The 18737-nt window shown below is 38.1% G+C and overlaps 1 protein-coding gene across 8 annotated transcripts; it reads left to right on the top strand.

The window, feature by feature from the left end:
* Nucleotides 1-7488: 7488 nt before the first annotated feature.
* On the top strand, nucleotides 7489-15791 carry LOC103453779 (subtilisin-like protease SBT2.5). 8 transcript variants are annotated; one of them, XM_070810352.1, is made up of 12 exons: nucleotides 7531-7617; nucleotides 7969-8012; nucleotides 8516-8731; nucleotides 10307-10451; nucleotides 10558-10952; nucleotides 11610-11705; nucleotides 11801-11873; nucleotides 12269-12554; nucleotides 13538-13863; nucleotides 14268-14535; nucleotides 14810-15091; nucleotides 15195-15791. In XM_070810352.1, the coding sequence occupies exons 3-12, from the start codon at nucleotides 8547-8549 to the stop codon at nucleotides 15599-15601; spliced, it is 2463 nt and encodes an 820-aa protein (XP_070666453.1). In that variant the 5' UTR covers nucleotides 7531-7617; nucleotides 7969-8012; nucleotides 8516-8546; the 3' UTR covers nucleotides 15602-15791. The 8 variants fall into 8 exon arrangements, with proteins under 8 accessions (XP_017192514.3, XP_008391577.3, XP_008391578.3 ...); XM_070810351.1 differs by having other exon boundaries at nucleotides 7559-7783; XM_017337025.3 differs by lacking the exon at nucleotides 7969-8012 and having other exon boundaries at nucleotides 7489-7617.
* The last annotated feature ends 2946 nt before the right edge of the window (nucleotides 15792-18737 follow it).

Below are 18737 nucleotides of genomic sequence, written 5' to 3' on the forward strand. Positions count from 1 at the left end.
TTGGACAGTAGTCGGCGCGCAGACATGGGCCTATTGGTTTTTTAATTTTACTTGAATTTATTATGTAACATATAAATAAATGTCTATTGAAAAAAAAAACACATAATTGTATTGGGATACATAAAAAAAAGAATGATATATAAAGTTAAAAGTACTAAAACATATTAAAAACATAGTGAACAAGCATTAAAAGTTATATATTTTCTGTGTGTAACTAAGTGTCGTGACCTAAGCCATTTTCTTAAATAAAAAAAAATAAAGTTAAAAGAGTCACAAAACCCCCAGCTCGCCTAGACCAATTAGGTTGGTCTAGGTAACTTAGGCGGTCTTTCATATTTTTTAAACGCCTAGTGATTAATCGTGGTAGTGACCAATTGCCTAACGCCTAGACAGAGCCATTTAGAACACTAATTTTCGTATTCATTTTTTTTTATACAATGATATTCTAAAGGGAGTTGATTACTACACACATTTTTTAGCCATTGACACACTCATTTTCATATTTGGTCATTGAAGAGAATAAATCAAACGAAAACAACGGATATGATTAAATAAAGATGTATTTTCTTATTCTGAACAAAGAAAATGAGATATTTTATTCTAAAGAGAAAGCAAATTGAGATGAGTCACACAATAGATCATTGAGTAAGTCATAATATTTTATATACAAGTAAATAAAAATTTGGCTAGACTAGAATATTAGTTGTTTATTTGGTTTATTATTTTGTGGAAATAAACCATAGAATGAATTTGAAAGCACATGATAAGAATGGGTCCATATATAATACAGGAATTAAATTTTTAGTTAGCTAATGTTGATTATGTGAAAATGACTAGTCCAAATCATGTTATGGTAATATGACTTTGCTTGGTGATTTTTTAGTAATCTCATTGTCATGGGCACAAGGAGAAAGACTACAGAATAACATTTATGAGGGCTCATCCTAACCACTGCCATGTGTTTGGATCAAAACTAAAACTTTGGGCTCAAGGAAGGAGCTGGCCCGAAAGGAGGCCCAAAGGGAAATATAGCCAGAGCCCAGTCAAAGCCCAGAAGGCAGAAAAGGGCCTTTTCTGACTTGGTGCAACTTATGAAGACCATTTGCTTACCTACCCAAAGGCCAAGTGGTGTAGACTGATCAGCTACACAGCCCATAAAGCACTTTATGGTGGCATTACATGTAAAATAGCTGATGAGTCATCACCCTCAAACCGCATTCGGGCAAAGCTGCTGCTACAGAAGGCCAAGCCGAGTTGTCTATATAAGAAGAAAGAAAAACCAGGAATAAGGACACTCAATCAAACAAACAAATGCAAGCACAAACTCTGCTCAAAGCCAGATTTGCCTTCAAAACAAAGCTGTAGTCAGCCTTCATCCCTCTCGGGACAAGCCTTCATCCCTCGCGGGATAACTCTCCCTCCAAACCTTTGTAATAGCTCTGTAGTATCGATTCATCTTTTGTAATATCTCTCTCTATCCCTCTAAGCTTTCAGACCCTTGACAAAACTACAAAGATAGGAACCTACAAGACGAGCAGCCTTACCCGATAAGGTTTAACCTTGCCCGACCTTCTTTGCTTTGTTTTTGTCTTTTCAATATGTTGTATACATCCAGTTATATGCAAGTTGTTTCTAGCAATATGACTATTAAAAGGGTTTCTCAATACTTGAATCCGATTTGAATATATCTTCAGTGTTCAAACCAGATCCAAGTCATAAGCCCTCGGGCATGTAAATCTGATCAGTTAAAAGTCCTTGGCCTCAAGGCATAAAAAATAACTTTATGTGGACTTAACCCATCCACGACAGTCCTTGATAAACGAGAAGTCCGAAGTTACTTGGGGCGCAAGTAATCGACCTACGCTCTAGTTTTATTTCTATTATGTTATGATTACCATAGAACGCTTGAGCATGGAATGGATTCTGATGGAAAGCCTCAAGGCCTACACCTAAGGCCCCACAAAGGCATCCATTTGGATTCATTCCGTTCTGCGATCTAGAGAGTCTAAGTATAAGAATGAACTCTGATGGGAAGCCTTAAGGCCTACACCTAAGACCTCACAAAGGCACCTATTTGGGTTCATTCTACTTCTTGGACTCGGGTAATCAGAAGCATAATAGTTAGAAAACTCCGGCAATCACTCGAACAAATATGATATGTTCGAGCACTGGTTTAGTTATTTATGGGAAGCCTCAAGGCCTACACCTAAGGCCCCACGAAGGCACCTGTTATAACTAACACGGTTTCTCGGATATATACATATATACAACTAAAACTCGACATCCATTTTACATCTGCCATGCAGAAGATAGCAGTGGCACGCCTGAGCACCTAAAAGTTAACCTTGATTGTGAGCCTCAAGGCCTACACCTAAGGCCCCACAAAGGCACCTCTCAAAGTTAACTCTGTCATTCTCTTTCAGCCTTGCCCGACAAGCCTTACCTGAAGAGTCTTGCCCGACAAAGCCCGACAGCGAAGCAGAAGCCCGACAGCAGCCCTCAACCGGCGCCAACCTCCAGGGGAGCTGTGTGCTCGTCGGCCAGGAAACATCCCCGACGGAAATTCCTGACGCGAACACCATGGACCCAACCCAATCCAAGGTAATTCTATAAGGGTGCGTTTGTTGCACCGGACTATCTCGGACTGGACTAACTTCAGGGACTAAGCTGGACTGGCTTAGACTAAACTAAACTGGACTGACTTAGTGAAGCGTTTGGTACAGTGTTGGACTAGTAAGCAGGATAACTATTAAATTTAGATACTATATTATTTAATCTCTATTTATTAATATTTTATTATTAATCTATCATTTTACTTGTTTCTAGAAACAATCTAATGGCTAGTATTTTTTTTCCAAACATATCACTGACCCATTCCTCTTTTCTCCGGTACTCTCTCCCTCCCCTCTCCCTCTTTTTATCTTGTTCACCATTTTTCTAGAGTTCTCTTCCACTCTCCGTATACATCTCTCTATTTTCCTCCGCCCACCTCTCTCCCATCCCCTCTTTTCCACCATCCACTATCTCCCTAACCTCTCCATTTTTTCCTTATGCAGAGGATTCATCAGAGCTCACCACCAACACCTCCTCTGATTTTCTGGTGATTTTGCGTTTTTGTTTTGAATTTGTTCGGGAGATTCGTCTGCATGTGCTTTTGGGGGAATTTTAGATGTTGGATTTTGAGATTTAGGCAGTGGGTGGGGGGTGGGTTTCAGATCTGCACAGGGGTAAGGGAGTAGGAGTTGTAGATGACAAAGGTGTGCAAACGATGTTAGAGACGGGATTAGCAATCCCGTGGTTTTTGGGAGGTCTCACTAGGACAACTTAGCGAAGCTCTTAGTCGGAACGAGTTTGACTTAATCCCATTTAAGTTTAGTCCAACTTGCACCAAACACGGGATTAGTAGTCTTAGCAAAGTAGTCCAATCCAGTGAACTTTAACGAGGGCAAACAAACATGCCCTAAATACTTTGCCCCATATATCACTTACATTTACCAACTTCCCTCATCTTTCTTTTGACACTACTTGGCTATTGCAAATTCAGCAGTAGTTCTGGCTTTTACCCAATTATAGATAAACACGTTCCAAATAATTAAAATTATAAACACAGATTGGATATGTTCCATTCGTGAGCTGCTGCTGAATTTGCAGTAGCCAAGTAGTGTTCTTTTCCTTCCCTCCTTGGTTGAGTGAAGTACTAGTGCAACGAATTTATTTAGGGGGAATGTTGATACGAGATGTTGAGGTATGTATGGACATATGAACACACCTTTTGACCTTGAAAATCTTGATTTGTTTTATTAAGTACAAGGCCGAAAGAGTTGCTAAAAAGAGATTATAATTAAACATTTAAACTTCACTTTTTAAATCCAATTACAACAAGATTATATGCGGTGCTTAACATCAAACCAAATCTAGTATAGTATTTTTCAATGTCAAAAAGCAAATATAAAAATAGGGAATCATTATTAGCACATTGATAATCTCATTTGACATTCTAAATTTTCCATAATTAGAAAGAAAAATACAATTGTGAAGAGTGTAGAATGAGATTTTTGAAGTGCTAATAACAGTTCCCTAAAAAAAATAGAGCCCAACTTCTCAAGCATCAGCAAAGCAAAAACTTTGTTCTTTTACTTATATAAATAATAGTGTTAATCAAACATAGAGAACAGAATTCGCGTGATAATACTAGAAGCATGTTAGTTATTTAATTGTCGAATTTAGGGTTGCTTAGGTGATGACCTCCTTCTTCTCTAAGTTAAGAATAACCTGTTATCCATAGAAAATTTTAAACCTTTCCACTCGACACTCAGATCACTGGGGCCGATTTTCGTCCCCGCTTGACGGTCGGTCTTGCAGTCAAGTTCTTTTCCGTTTATAGATTCGTGGGCCAATACCGAGGAAACCTTTGCATGCCTTTATATTACCTTTTTGGAGGCCTACACCCCATAGAAATTGTTTACCTGAGACCATTCCTTGAACTGTAAGTTTTATCTCATTGATGAATCGGGTGCGGCCAAAGTGGTTAAAAATATTTTCATGCCCACTTGTGTTATGTTTGGACGAAGTATAAAATTTCATAAAATTTAGCATACTAAATTTAAGAACTCTTTAAAATGACACATTTCTAGGTGTGTAATTTTGAAAGTCTTTGGCTTAGTGTTTAGGCCCAAAATAATAGTTTGGGCCGAATATAGAATCATTTTCGGCCCGGAAGGCCTTGCGACAAGGGTGTTATGGATCGTTCAGTACGTTGGCCTCCAAACCTAGGTCGGCTAGGTCATGACGTAAGACAGGTCGAGTCCTGGTGCAATAAGGAGTCTCGGCAGGATTAATAACCCGAAAGCGAATCTGGTTCAATAAGGGACTAGGTTCACAGTCATAATGAAAGTAGGATTGGTCGAGTCAGTGTTTGATTAGGAGAAGAAGTCCTAGTCCGAATAGGGTTTTAACTCGACCTTGGGGGATCCGTTGCTATAAATAGAAGAGGCTGTGCATCATTCGAGGGTCTCCAATTCAATACATAACTGCCCTGCGCAAATTCTCTCAACAACTTTGAGATTTTTATTTTCTCTTTTCGCTGACACATCTTCCGTTGGCATCAACAGCACTGTGAAAGCAATCGGTGATATCTTAAGTCGGCATAGATAGCTCTGTCATCGTAGAATCAGCCGGTCTCGCAGCATCTTCCATTGGCATCAACAGCATTGCGACGGGGACGGTTGGTTGTCTATCCAAGTCTCGGTCGAGAAGAATTTCCGGATCCTTATTGATTAAGGTCATCTTCTTAGCCTTCTCGGCGAAGTGAGGTGTTACAGTTTATCGAGCTCGGTGCATTGCACGTCGAGTTATTTTATGATTGGATACTCCCAAGTGGGATTTAGAGTTCGGCATTCAGACGGCCGAACCACGTTCACTATTAAGACTTATATTCACTTTGAGTATTTATGCCCGTATACTTTGGTGTCGATTCGGCGAGAGTTTACTCTGACGAATAACATCACTGTGACCGAATCCGACAACGGCGATTCGTGAACTTCGTAAGAATAGTAACCTTGTCTTCAGGTTCAAGAGCCCAAGAGGCCGAGACGTGTTCCTTTCTCGGCCACAGTCGCAAGACGCAGAAGTCAGCCGCGCGCCCAACGCAACATCAACAAAATTACTCCTCGGCCGAGCTCGGCCGACGAGTTGGCACGCCCCGCATTCACCAAAGGACGTAGTTAGCTTATAGATTACTCGGCCTGCGCGCCACGTAGGCTTGGTAGTTTTTAGGGTCAACACTTAGTCTCTTCGTAATACATTTATAGTGTTCCAGTAGTAGCTTTGTTGTACTTTAGTAATTCATTATCAATATTATATTATATTTTTAACAATTGAATATAAAATTCTCTATAACAAGATTCGCTAGAACTACAATAAGGGTGCGTTTGTTGCACCGGATTATCTAGGACTAGATTAACTTTAAAGACTAAGCTGGACTGCCTTAGAATAGACTAAGCTGGACTAACTTAGTGAAGTATTTGATACAGTGTCGGACTAAGAGGTAAGATAATTAATAAATTCTAATATTATATTAATTTATCTATATCTCTATTAATATTTTATTCTTAATTCTCTCTTTTTTTTTCTTCTGAAAACTATTCCTCTTCTTCGAAACCCAATTGCACCCTTTGAGATCAAATCAAAACCAACTTCCTACAATTGCATTTCAGATCAAAACCAACTCCCTGCAATTATAGATCAAATCAAAATCAACTCTCGACAATTTTAAATTCCACAATTTGATATTAAATAAAAATCAATTCTACAATTTGGCGTCTCAAGTTGCTTACCCCATCTTTATTATCGGCGATCCCAAGTCGCTGTCGTCCCAATCCAAGACCTTTGCCGTCTTCGTCACCGTCCCAGGCACCGGCCTTCTTGGCCTCCAATATTCCTTCATTGCTGTCGTGTTCCTCACCCACCACTGGGTTCACAAGGATTCCGTGATTTGGGTTTCAACGGCCGTCGTGTTCCTCACCCACCGCTGGGTTCACAAAGATCCCATGATTTGGGTTTGAACGGAGACCATCGGCGGCAATCTATGCCCATGAACGTCGGAGGTGGTGCCATTATATAGGTCTTGTTGGAGAGGAAGAGACGGAAGAGAGCAAAGAAGGAAGACGGTCTTAGCTAGTCCCCTCCTTTTCGAGGACTTTTGCTAAGAACTTCTAGCGCGCCTGTTAGTCCATATGAGTCCCTTTTGGTCTCATTAAACATAATCCCAGTAACTAACAAACACTGGACTATAGTCCAATCTAATCCAATGAGAGTTAAGGAAGCCAAACAAACGCACCCTAAAAGTATTCTTTTATGCTTGTAAGTGACTATTCCACTTCAGGTAAAATATTGTTCTATAAAAATTAAACAAAACTAGCAGTATAAAAATGCTGATTGAAATCGATATTAATCATTTTTATTTTTTTTAAACAAACGATATTATGTACACTAAGAGATGGGGAGTGAACTAAGCATCATAATGAGTTAGCAATAAAGTAATTCAAATTCGCCTTTAACAATAATCGAATCTAAAACTTTTCACTTACAAGTAAAAAAATACCACTAGACGGTATCAAACCTAAATATTAACCATGACCAAGTGCTAATTTGAAAGGGGAACAAAAAATGGGAATCTCTGTCTGCAAAAAGACGGACGGACAAAACAACAAGAAACGAGACGGTTGCAGTAACATCAAACCGGAACCCGCAGCCGCTCCATCCATCCCCCTCACGGGCCTCACGGGCCTCACCCTCTCAGGTGGATCCCCCTCTGCCGTGTTCCCCCCACGACAAAACTAAGAGGGTAGTCTCGTCTTTTACCATAAAGCGTCCGACAGCTAGCGCGCGAATGTTGGCACCCCCACCAAAACTAATGACCAAAATTAATCAAAATTTACTTTTCATTACCGAGCAATTAACAATTAATCCCTCCCTACATCATCTGCGGCTCGCTGTCTTACCCTCGATAAAAATTAAAAAAAAAAAAAAAAAAAACCCTAACAACCTGATAGGATATGTAGGAGAGACTCCTCTCGCTCTCACCGCCAGTCACGCTCACACTCACTCACTCCACTGGTAAGTCGATCAGCTTCTTCCCAGCTCTCTCTCGAGCTCTAGAGCTCTGCAATCAAAGCAATGCACTCCGCATTCTGATCAAATCTCAGCCCTCCATTGTTAGCCTTGATGTAAATCTCAGCCCCCTCACTCTCCTCTGCCGATTCACCCCTTTGGATCTCTGCAAGTAACCGAACACTCCCTTTCCATTTTTATTTCATTTTTTTAATTACACTTTTGATTTTGTTCAGCATATGTTGGCCGATTATTCCTTGCTTCGATCGATAACAAAGGGGTTGCTTTTATTTTGATTTTTATTATTTTTATTATTTTTTTTGGAATTTTTGAGATTCATTGTTTTGCTTTTTGAAGGTGCTTAGTAATGGAAGCGGCTTTTTATTAAGGAATGCTTTTTGGTGCTTGCTGTGATCTTGAAGCTACTTTGCCTTATTTCTTCCACTCAGCGACTCACTCACTCGCTTGCTAATCAAAATCTCACTTTTTAAAGACTCTAATTACTTCTGCAATCTCATCATACTTACCACAACTGGCTACATTTTAAATTTTTTGCTACTTGTGTATGTGGTTTTCAAGTTTTCGTAATGTTAGTATTCGGTTTCTTTTTCTCGGTGTTTTTACTTTCCGGAATTCGATTTTTATTAGTTGAAATTCAGTGTTGTTTTCAACTCCACAACATAGGAAAGGCTCGAGATTAAGCTAATTTTTCGAGTCAAATTTTTTTCCTTATTTATCCAAGGAAGCAATGAAATTGTTTACTTTGAGCTCACAAATGTGTAAAATAATCACAGGTCGTAGTAATTGTAGTGGTCATTTTCCTAGTAATTATTGTCTTTTTCTAAGTTTAGCCTACTTTAGGATCAATTCGTATTATTGACTCTTGGTGTTTCTGATAATTCAGATCTTGTGGAGTACTGAAGTTGGGTACTTGAATGGTAAAAATGGTGGCCGTCAAGTTTGGGTGCGCAGTTGCTGTACTGTTTTCCCTTTTAATTGTTGGCAAAGCTGATGTTTACATTGTGACGATTGAAGGAGAGCCTATTATAAGTTACCAAGGTGGTGTTGATGGATTTGAAGCCACTGCAGTGGAATCTGATGAAAAGATTGACACAACTAGGTATATTCAAATTTTCTGCATGATTTTGTTGGGAAGGGCTTTGTTGTTGTTGTTAGTATCTTTATATATCTTATTCTTCACACACACAATTATGCATTTATTTATGCATGTATGTATCTTGGATAAGAATATTATCCTATTACCAACCAATCATAGGCAGCCTGGGAGGTCTTGACCATTCCCAAAAGCATTGAAATTAGATTTCTTTGTGGTTATTGCTTCATATAGTCCAAGTGGGGTCTTAGACTTCGGAGGTATCTTTGTTGGGCCAAAGAATTTTCTGAATAACTTGTGTGTTGTTGGTTTGTATGAATTCTAGTTCTTCGTTTGACTCTGCATAGGCTTTGTAATGTCAAATCATGTACAAACAAGTTCGCGGATATGCTTAGGTGTGTAAAACGTAAACTAACTTCAAGCTAGATATCGACTTTGGGAGTGTAGAGCCGGTGATAGTGACTTCAACCTCAATCCATCCAGGCAAGCTTGGGTTAACGGGTTTTGCTGGCATGCAGGACCTGATGCTGTCTAGTTTACTTTTCTGCTATTTTCTTGCTTAATTATATTAGAATCATAACTCAGTACAAACAGAGATATATCTTTCTTAATCCATCCATGAATGGTTTTGCTTGCATACAGGATAGGACATTGTCTAGCTCTTTTGTACTAATTGTTTGCCATAATTATTTTAAAGTGATGACATTTTATCAAACAATTTATTTTAAAATGATAACCACTCAGCACGAACAGAGGTAGGTGTTTTAAAAATATTAATTGCTGCAGAAGTAGAAAAAAAAATGTGAGCGTTGACTTGAGGCCAGATGGTGGTTGTATGAAATTCAAGAATCTGTCAAAGTCATGCATAATTTAATTGTATGAATCTAATGACATTGATGGAGATCTATTACAAAGAATTACGACCGTCACTAGAGCAATGTTTTGGGACTCTCTGTGAAATCATATGAAATGCCACAAATCCTCTATATATTATGTTAATATTTGACATTTGATTGATCCTTTTACAAAAGATGATAAAGTCCATTGAAAAATTGATCCAACAAATAGAACCGTCAATTCTATTTTGCTTTTAGGAAATGACCTAACAGGTTAGAGTAGAGTTACACACGACAATCTGTCATCTGTTTTGTTTGTGTTTATTATGGCAATAATTTCTTTGTTATTGCTTAGTCTTACCACAATTGGTTTTTCGTGAACTGACTTTCTTAGATCTTTAAGTGGATCTTACAACATGTTTCCTGTTTGAAGTAGTTGTTGGGATATAGTAATTAGTTTCATCAATTTCTTTCCTAACAAATTGAGACATATGCATCATGTACATGTTCATACGGTACCATTATGTGACAGCTTACATACAACTAGTTGCTTTGTCCAAAAAGAGATTGCCTTCCAATATGATCTTCTTGTCTATAAAGTGCACGTCTTTCATCCTAAACTATCATATACATGATTAGATATTTCCCTTCACGAATGGGGCAGTTTTCTCTCTGATTCTGAATCATGAAATGGACTGATAAATAACATTTGTTCTCTTTTGGCCATTCTTTTGGCTTCTTTCAGTGAATCAGTCACATCGTATGCCCGACACTTGGAGAGCAAACACGATATGCTTCTTGGCATGTTGTTTGAGGAAGGGAGCTACCAAAAACTCTACAGCTATCAACATCTTATTAATGGATTTGCTGTCCACATTTCTCATGAACAGGTGACAACTTGGACAGACACTTCCTCTTATAATGCTTATATGAATGACTGATATTGATGTCTTCTCTTACATTCTCATTTTCTTACGCTGTTCCTTTCATTAGTAGGCAGAAACATTGATGCGTGCTCCTGGTGTGAAATCGGTGGAGAGAGATTGGAAGGTGAGGAGACTTACAACCCACACCCCACAGTTTTTAGGGCTCCCAACTGGAGTATGGCCGACAGGAGGTGGCTCCGATAGGGCTGGAGAAGATATTGTGATAGGGTTTGTCGACTCAGGGATTTATCCGCACCATCCAAGCTTTGCTAGCCACAATACCGATCCTTATGGGCCTGTTCCAAAGTATAGAGGTAAATGTGAAGTTGATCCAGACACCAAGAGGAGCTTCTGTAATGGGAAGATTATTGGAGCTCACCATTTTGCCAAAGCTGCAATAGCAGCTGGAGTATTTAATCCTTCTATTGATTTTGCCTCTCCTATGGATGGTGATGGACATGGAAGGTTAGGCCCCACACCTCTGTTACACGTTCTTCATGGGAACCTGTGCTATTGTGTATTTGCTTTCATTCTGAATGGATATTTTTGGTTTATATCAGTGTTTCAAAAATTTAAAGAAACAAATTAGTTTCAAAGAAGTAAAGAGATAAGTGCATTTCTTGGTAAGTTTAACACAATTGGGAATCCAATTGTAAGCCTAATAGGCATCGGTGAATGCCATACCATGAATGGCATCAATTGGGGAATTCAATTAGTAAGCTTAGATACTCTTCCACAAATAACAAAATGTTTTATACTTTCTTCTGTGAACAAAGAGATAAGGACATTTCTTAAATGACATACATTTCAATGAATATGAGCATAGCATTATGCTATCATAATGATAAAATATCGTAAAATTATAACTTTGATGTATTTACAGAAGATGTAACTTTTGGGGTTTCACTGTTCAGAAAAGGAAAACTGTGACAACCATTAAAGTTCCTGGTTCCTACCACTTGGAATTGGCAGAAACTATTTTGCTTTCGTTTTAAGCAACATTTATCCTAACATAAATCTTTTGATTCCTTTTCCTTTTCCCCTTCCTGCTTGTGTCAATTGAGATTTTATTTTCTTTTCTATCTGAAGCTCTTTTCCTTTTTTTGTATCATTGTCTTCCAGTCACACTGCAGCTATTGCAGCTGGTAATAATGGAATTCCAGTGAGAATGCATGGTCATGAATTTGGGAAAGCAAGTGGGATGGCTCCCCGTGCCAGGTGAGGAATAATAGGGTTCTTCTGGTCATTTCTTGAATTAAAGTAGTAAATGTTATTCTCTCTTTTAATCGAGATACATAAATTTCTGTCTTCAGAATTGCTGTATATAAAGCCCTTTACAGGCTTTTTGGAGGGTTTGTTGCAGATGTAGTAGCCGCAATTGATCAGGTGTGCAATAATTCCATAACATGAGCAAAAGACATTGGGTGAATGCTTGGTGCACTTATTTTTGTGTACATTTGAGCGTGTGTGGGTGCCTTTTTTACGTGTGGGTATGAGCACATGCAGATATATCTTCCTGCTCACTCTGCAAAATTCTATCAATATGTATTCTTTAGAGATAAGAGAAAAAAAAGAGTATTTTCTAGTTTGTCCTCTTGTCACATCTCCATCATACAGAAAAAAGAGGCTAAAAGGTTTAAGTTGGTGACTGCTCACATATTTCATTGAAGATGAAACAGATAGATGTTGCCTTGCCAACTAGTTTTACATTCTTTTGGGTTATTTCCTTTGGTCGCTATGTCTGGAATGGTGGTTCTTATTTGAACATCTTTTTTGATCAGGCTGTGTATGATGGAGTGGATATACTGAGCCTTTCTGTGGGGCCAAACAGTCCTCCAGCTACCACGAAGACCACTTATTTGAATCCTTTTGATGCCACACTTCTTTCAGCTGTGAAAGCAGGTGTGTTTGTTGCACAAGCAGCTGGAAATGGAGGACCTTTTCCAAAAACTTTGGTTTCTTATAGTCCTTGGATAGCTTCTGTTGCTGCCGCCATTGATGATCGCAGATACAAAAACCACCTAACGCTTGGAAATGGAAAAATATTAGCTGGACTTGGGTTGTCACGTAAGTATCTGTTTTGGGAGCAAAAGTATTTAGTTATGTTCTTCTAGCATATTGTTAGTAGCAGATTCATCAGAAACTTAAATGCTTTCTGCATAATCTCCTGGAAAAAAATTTCTTTGTTAATCAGCTATGTAACCCAGACTTTAGTTCAAGCTAACAGTTCTGATTTAGGCTAAACTCTAATAGGTAGTCATTAAGTTAAATGACTTGTAATCAATCTATAGACTCCCTCTCAACTTGTAGAATGAATATTGACAATTCTCAGCTTGCTGCAAATAGAATAGTATGTTTATGAGGTTTTCAGAAAAAATGTGGATAGCTCAGGCTCATTTGTAACATAGATTAGAAGGGGAAATCCCTTCGTTCCACAAGGACCTAAGTAAATAAGCCAAGAACAGAGAAGAGATCTTGATGAAGACGTAGTGGAACATGTGGCATAGCAACAACAGAGAAGTTGTCGACTTTTTCTCTTTGTTGTGGTCAAAGTAGGGTAAGAACAGCAATGGGTTTAGGTATCAGGACAATATTGCTCTGATACCATGTTGAAAAGTAAGTTTCAAACAGGGAGATAAGCGTGGTTGTGTTTAAGATTCAAATGAAAGCAGTACAATGGTTTATTTGGGATTCCAGGACATATACTCTGGTAATCAGCTCTAACAGTTAGACCTTTATTTAAGCCAACAACCCTAACTTTAAGCTTAATGCATCGTAACCAGCGAAAATGGTAAAGGCCTAATAAAAGACAGCCTCATTAGCATGAATCAGACATGTTTGATTTCAGGTTGATTTTTGTAATGCCTCAACATGGATCCTGGAGCATTCCACGGTTGTGTTATCTTGCGACCACTTCAATTTACAGCAGTTATTGCTTGTATTTTTTTAATACATGTTTTTTGCATTCCAAGGCAATCGCTGGTTTACATTCTACAATTTCACATTTCTGAAGCCTGAAGTATTCCCCCCCCTCTGTTCCCTTTTTGCAGCATCGACACATCCAAATCAAACATACACGCTGGTTGCTGCAAATGATGTGCTTCTTGATTCTTCTGTAGTGAAGTATAGCCCCTCAGACTGCCAGAAACCAGAAGTTTTAAACAAGAACTTGGTTCAGGGGAATGTTCTTCTTTGTGGCTATTCATTTAATTTCGTTGTTGGTACTGCATCAATCAAGAAAGTGTCCGAAACAGCCAAAAGTCTTGGTGCAATCGGTTTTGTTCTTGCGGTGGAAAATGTTTCCCCAGGGACAAAATTTGATCCTGTTCCTGTAGGCGTTCCTGGGATTCTAATCACTGATGTTGAAAAGTCAATGGTAATACTTCAACTTTTTTCACCTTAACGAAACGGTGTCTATTTTTTTTGGCTTATAGAGTTTGATTTCTTGTAATCAAGTAATAGAGTATGGAACATTCTTCAAGTGTTTTGTGAAATTAGATTTACTACGGTAGCATATGAGCGTATATTATACTCATGCAAATTCATTTGTCTTTGACCTCTGTAACAAGAAAAATAAAATAAAATCCATATTTTGTCATTTCTTTGTAGCATATGACCTTGATGCTGTCTGATAACTTACGGTGCTTACCATCTATTACAACTTACTTGTACTACTATTTATATCTTTGGCCCCCTTTCCTTATGCATGTTCTAACTTTTTCCCTTTCTGCAATTATGTGCATGATTGGTTCTTGGTGCTCTGGCGTCGATGTTGTTCAGGATCTTATAGATTATTACAACATCTCAACTGTTAGGGATTGGACTGGTCGTGTGAAGAGCTTCAAAGCTATAGGTAGCATTGGGAATGGTTTGATGCCTAAACTCCACAAGTCTGCACCACAGGTGGCACTATTCTCTGCTAGAGGACCCAACATCAAAGATTTCAGCTTCCAAGAAGCAGATCTTCTCAAACCGGATATTCTAGCTCCTGGTTCTCTGATTTGGGCTGCTTGGTCTCCAAATGGAACAGATGAACCAAATTATGTTGGTATGAATCTAATCGAAGCATTCAAGTGTTCTTTCCCCATATTTTGATGTTCCAAACTTTCCCCAGATGTTTTAGTATGTAGCTGTCTATCAAACTTTAGTCACGAAGCGGTTTGTGAGGTTTCAAATTCTGAAATGGGTTATAAAAATATTGGAGAGAAGGGGAAGATATTCAGATTTCTTTCCTTCACAGCCATCTAATTAAATGTAAGTCGATAACAATTGTACCTCTAGCGATGCACTTGACATATTAAGGGATTATTTTCTTTGAGCAGGGGAGGGATTTGCCATGATTTCTGGAACAAGTATGGCTGCACCACATATAGCGGGAATAGCTGCTCTTGTAAAGCAGAAGCACCCTCATTGGAGCCCCGCTGCCATCAAATCAGCTTTGATGACAACATCAACAACTATCGACAGGGCTGGAAAACCTCTTCAAGCACAACAATATTCTGAAACACAAACCATTAAGTTTGTCGGTGCCACCCCTTTTGATTATGGGAGTGGCCATGTTGATCCAAAAGCTGCTCTGGATCCTGGACTAATCTTTGATGCAGGTATGTATTCTTCTACCTTCTTGATGTGGTTTTACGCTATCGGACTTATCTTCGGCATATTATGTGATGAATTCTCAATCGAATAATTTTTCGTTTTTTGTAGGCTATCAGGATTACTTGGGTTTCTTGTGTACAACAGCTGGTATTAATTCTAATGAGATAAAGAACTACACAAACTCCCCCTGCAACTACACTATGGGCCACCCGTCAAATTTCAACTCTCCGTCAATCACAGTAGCTCATCTTGTGAAAAGTCAAACAGTTACACGCACGGTCACAAATGTTGCTGAAGAAGAAACCTATGTGATCACAACCAGAATGGCTCCAGCCATTGCAATTGAAGCCAGCCCTCGGGCAATGACTCTGAGACCTGGTGCATCACGAAAGTTCTCAGTGACTCTGACAGTTCGGTCTATCACTGGAGCCTACAGTTTCGGAGAGGTGATAATGAAAGGTAGCCGGGGGCACAAGGTGAGGATCCCAGTAGTAGCTATGGGTTACCAACGGTAGTTTTGGTTGGTAAATTAAAAATTTTAGCCGTTATTGTTGTAATATTCTTTGAAACCTGTAGGAATAAGGTGTGAGGCTAGATGTATGTCTGAAATATGTATGTATGTGGAGTAGCTGTAAAGACAACTGGTAAGAGGGGAGACTCTTTGTTTCTTCCACTTACAAGTTTTGCTAAATTGGTTTGGTACAAGTTTTGCTCCTTGCATTTCATTTGAGGATGGTTGTTCGAACGTAATTTGTTTAAGGGGAATGCTAGCCACCTTTCGCGCACTACTCACCGTCTACGGCGACATATGTTCATCGGCTCAGTGAAGTTGACCACTCTTTTTTCTTATCCTATGTACACTTATTTATATTGTACCCATCCTTGTATTCAACTGTAGGATAATACTTGGCTACTCAAATGATGAGTATGAGTTCTTATTTCAAAATTGTTCGTTGTCAGTTCATAGAACTTTGTGTTTATGATTAGAATTGTTCATATTATAAATCATTTTATATAGGTCGACTTTGTAAAAAATCAATTAAAACTAAGGTCATTTAGTCATTGAATTGTATAAAAACAGAGGAACGAAATTGGTAAAAGCATTACGAACTGTCTATGTAATTACTACAATATATTGACTAAACGACCTTAATTTTAATTCATTTTTTTGCATAGGTGACCTTTACAGAGGGATTCATAATACCAACGGTTCTGATCGTAAATGTAAAACTCTGTGATTCAAACACGAAGAGTTTTTGAGTAGGAGTTCCTACTCATCATTGAATAGCCAAACATTATTCTCAACCTTATCAATGACTTAAACTTGATTGTTTTGTAAATTTACTCAAATATGCACTTATATAAACTTAATTATTACTTTTGGATAAGTATTATTTGTTGTTAGTCATATTATATAATTAAGAAAAATGTTAGGGAGATCACATTTTTGAACTATATTTAGTGTTCTAAAAGTCCTTGCCTAGCGTTGTCTAGGCCCCGCCAAAGCGCTAAGCGACTAATCACCTCCATGCTTAGTCCATGAGCGTTTAAAAAATAAGAAAGGTCGTCTAAACTTGCCTAGGATCCCACATATCCTGTCTAGACCCGCCTAGGCACCTGCGTAAATCGCTACTCTCACTCAGACATAAATTAGATAACTTTTATTCTATATTTTATTTTTCAATAAATTGTAAGAAACTTTATAATTAGTGTTTAAGAGTTTGTACTTGGATGAACACTAATTATATGTTTCGTCCCCATGTTTTCAATATGTTCTAGTACTTCATAATTTATAGGGAGCTACCAAAAAATTGGACAATTTCTTAATCTTGGGACATAAATAGAACATTTCGAATATACACAACATGCACATGTCATGCACAATAATCAGACAGAAATGTGATTTTTCTTACACCTTGAAATAACCAAATTGTCCTCCCATATAAATGGGTTATCTAAAAATTTCAACCCTTATTTCTCATTTTATAGAGAGAGAAACAAAGAGGAAGAGAAAGAGAAAATTTCTCCTCTCTCTTTCTCTCTCTCTCTCTACATTTCGAATATGCACAAGAGTTCACTCTCTAACTCACCCATCTTCTCTGATTTTTACCTTTTCATTTGTAGGTTTTGTGAACTGAGTTCACTCTCTAACTCACCCATCTTCTCTGATTTTTACCCTCTCTCTCGGTCTCCACTCAAAAAATGATCTCGTACAAGTTAAACCCATAATTATTTAAATGAAACATGCACACTAATCAATCTTAGCCACTAAATCAAATAGATATATCTCTATAGATATTTAAAGATATATTGCTTTAGATATTCAAAGCAAATTGTTAATGGTAGTCAGTTAGATATTTCAAACAAACAATACCTGCTGCTTTAAATATTATTCACATGCACCGAATGGCAGTCATTCAGTCAATGGTTTGAAACTTGAATGACGCAAAGTAAGTTGAATAGGTGTAATAATGTATGTTGTATGCATGCATATCTGATTGTAATTGAAGCCATGCTTGATTGAATTTTAATATTGTATGCATGCTTGAACAATGCAGTAATATAAGACATGCAAAATGAAAAACAAACAGTAAACATTGCTCATAGAAGAGAATTGAAGTGTATATCAAAGGAAAATGAAATGAGATACAACTAGGTAACCATAATAGTTTTCTCAAACAATGAAACCAAACCAAAACCGTTTAAAACCAAACCAAACCGATCCAAATGGTTCGGTTTCATTTCGGTTTTAGCCTCAAAACCGCACCGAACCAAACCGCAAAAACTTACGGTTTTGGTTTTGGTTTCACCCAAAACCTCACCAAACCGAACCGCGCCCACCCCTAGTAGCACGTCAAAACTTGAAATTTATTCCACAGCCCATACACCCCAACATGAAACATAAACCCTAATTTAAACAACCCATTTATTCCATAAACCGTTGATGGAGGAACTTGGAACTAAAAACCTTACCTTATTATGCCTGCCGAAGCTTTAGTTGTCGAAAAAAATGGAACTTTCCAGCCAAAACAAAAAATAAGGTACAAAACCTAGCTCACTCATCTCGCCTCTCTCTCGCATCACTTTGTTTGAAATCAGAGTTATGAGGTCAATCCAAAACCCAGCTCACTCTTCTTGCCTCTCTTTGAACTTCCATCTCTTCGAAATAAGAGCTCAAAGATCTTAGCTCAATCCAGAACCCAGAGCTCACAAAGCTCTCTCAACATCTCTCTCTTCCAAATGAGAATAGTGATGCAATGGGCTGATGATTTTTAGTATTTATATGTGGGTATTTGAGTAATTTCAGTTCTGTGCATGGTGTACATGGCTTGTGCATAGCTGGTTTATCCTATTTCTATCCCAAGATTAAGAAATTGTCTCATTTTGGGGTATTTCCCTAATTTATATGTTATGCTTGCCTACCGCCCGCTTAGCGCTTAGCGCCCTTTAGAACCTTGACTACATTAGTGTACTATATGATGTGACAAGTGATTTATACATGTCATGTCAATTAATGAGTTTATCACATTAGATGATCATATGTTTCTTTTTTTTGCATCATGTAATCAAATATGCAAAACCATTCAACAAAAAATAAAACTAGTTGTTAGGGAGAAAAAAAAAAAACCCATCCCCTTCGGTGACAATCCT

The sequence above is a fragment of the Malus domestica genome, chromosome 13 (assembly GCF_042453785.1).
Source record: "Malus domestica chromosome 13, GDT2T_hap1".
NCBI classification, from domain to species: Eukaryota; Viridiplantae; Streptophyta; class Magnoliopsida; order Rosales; family Rosaceae; genus Malus; species Malus domestica.

What these genes read in the sequence shown, in the direction of transcription:
- LOC103453779 (XM_017337025.3), top strand. Translation starts at nt 8,547, where the DNA reads ATGGTAAAAATGGTGGCCGTCAAGTTTGGGTGCGCAGTTGCTGTACTG. An exon ending in CTGATGTTGAAAAGTCAATG is followed by an intron (nt 13,864 to 14,267) that starts GTAATACTTCAA and finishes GATGTTGTTCAG; the next exon opens with GATCTTATAGATTATTACAA. An exon ending in AGATGAACCAAATTATGTTG is followed by an intron (nt 14,536 to 14,809) that starts GTATGAATCTAA and finishes TTCTTTGAGCAG; the next exon opens with GGGAGGGATTTGCCATGATT.